Genomic DNA, 2,099 nt, shown 5'->3' with positions numbered 1-2,099 from the left:
TCGTTTTGCTTGCCGAATTCCTTGTTCTTGAAATGGTTCTTCGCCCTATCACTCAGAAATTCCCGAAGGTATCCTTTATTAAATAAGCGGGCTACTTCCTCTCTTAATTGCCTACAATCTTCCATTTTGTGGCCATGCGTGCCATGATATTTGAAAATTTGATTGGGATTCCTTTGGGCAGGATCGGTCTGCATGGGTCGAGGCCACCTGGTGTCTTTGATGCCTCCGATGGCCGATACGATGGCAGATGTATCAATGTTGAAGTTATATTTCGATAATCGAGGAACTTCTATAGGATCAGCGTATCTATCAAAACTGCTCTTTCTCATAAGTTCCCAAGAATTTTGCCCCCGATCAGTCTTGCGGCTGTTCTGAACCGTATCACGTGCTGAACCGTTTTTCATCCGATCTGTGACGTACGGTTGGTATCAATTGATCATCTTCAACCCTGATTTTTGATTGGTACCGGTTGTGTACATCTGCCCAAGTTATTGCTGGATACTCGATCAGATTTTGTTTCAGCCAATGTGATGCTGTCGAACTTAGCCCATTCAACCCTTTGGTGAAAGCTTGTACAGCCCAATCGTCTGTGACCGGTGGCAAATCCATACGTTCCATTTGAAATCGGGACATGAATTCCCTCAGCATTTTGTTACCCCATTGTTTTACTTTGAAAAGGTCCGATTTTCTTGTTGCTACCTTTATGGCACCAGCATGCACTTTTACGAATGAATCTGCTAACATGACAAATGAATCAATGGAATTTGGTGGTAAGTTGTGATACCAGATCATTGCTCCCTTTGCGAGGGTCTCTCCGAACCTTTTTAGCAACACGGATTAGATCTCATCATCCTCTAAATCGTTGCCTTTGATGGAACACGTATAGGAGGTGACGTGTTCGTTAGGATCGGTCGTACCATTATATTTGAGAATTTCGGGGATACAGATTTTTTTTGGGATTGGTTTTGGGTCCGCGCTCGAGGGAAAGGGCCTTTGTATGAATTATTTTGAATCTAGCCCTTTTATCATTGGCGGAGCCCCCGGGATTTGATCGACTCTAGCGTTATATGTGTTCACTTTTTTGTCATTGGCTTCGACGCGTTTTGTGAGTTCCTCGAGTAATTTGGCAATTTCAGGAGCGGTGCCTGATTCTCGCTCGTTTGATTTCATAATGGCGGGCTCCGTTCTGGGGGTGGTTTCTCGAAGAAGTGGATTGGAGTTCGGCCTGCTTTGCATATCAGTTTGGCTCTGTAACTGAGCTATCGCTACTTGTTGGGCTTGTAGCATTTTGAAAATCATACGCAAGCTGACCCCGATTTCCCCCGTGTTATGGGTGTCTCGGGCTATGGGTCGAGTATCGCCCTGAACGCTTCTTTTTGGCTCGGAACGCTGATTCACTTCTAGAGCTATTTGTGAATTGATGTCCAATGGTGCTTCGGCTCGAAAGTCGGGTTCTTCGATTCGAGCCTCGTTGTCATCATTAGGTAACCTTTCGGCCCCGGGCGCCAAGTTGTTGGTTTCATCTTGAAGGCCGGCTTTGAGGTCGATAGGTAGAGCCATTGCTGGTTTTTAGTTGTAAGCTGGAGTGTATTGTAGATTTGTATCACACAATCACTATTACCCTTAGCCCCACGGTGGGCGCCAAACTATTTACCCGAAAAATCGGACAACGTCAAATTTAGATATGGTTCTAAGGATGCGCAAATTCCTTTGATACAAAAATCACAATACAAGGATTTTCACTGTAAAATGGGAGTGATGAACAGGAAAAACTGAGTAAATAGAGAAAAACAAGGGCTTGGGAAAACTTAATGTCTGTTGAATGAAAATCTATCTATTACAAAGTCTTGCCTCTTTTTTATAATACAGGGTCACCACTTTATTTACAATAACATAATAAAATAATACATATAGTGGAGGACCCATGATGGTTTGTATATTCTTTGATTCCCGCAGAGATTCTCTCCCTTGGTGCGGTTGTAACGGCTTTTGTCTGCGAACTCGGTACTAGCTCGAGCTCGGTGTTGGATCAAATCCCCCGGTCTTGGTTCGAACTCGATTCTATTTTGGGGCATCGATATTCGAGGCCTGTGTCGGTC

The 2,099-nt window shown here is 44.1% G+C and overlaps 1 protein-coding gene across 1 annotated transcript; it reads right to left on the bottom strand.

The window, feature by feature from the left end:
* Positions 1–381: 381 nt before the first annotated feature.
* On the bottom strand, positions 382–792 carry LOC138902303 (uncharacterized). The gene has a single exon (XM_070190148.1). The coding sequence runs from the start codon at positions 790–792 to the stop codon at positions 382–384; it is 411 nt and encodes a 136-aa protein (XP_070046249.1).
* Positions 793–2,099: the final 1,307 nt, after the last annotated feature.

Source organism: Nicotiana tomentosiformis, chromosome 12 (assembly GCF_000390325.3).
Source record: "Nicotiana tomentosiformis chromosome 12, ASM39032v3, whole genome shotgun sequence".
In the NCBI taxonomy this organism is placed as follows: domain Eukaryota; kingdom Viridiplantae; phylum Streptophyta; class Magnoliopsida; order Solanales; family Solanaceae; genus Nicotiana; species Nicotiana tomentosiformis.
This window is presented reverse-complemented; position numbering and strand designations above follow the sequence as displayed.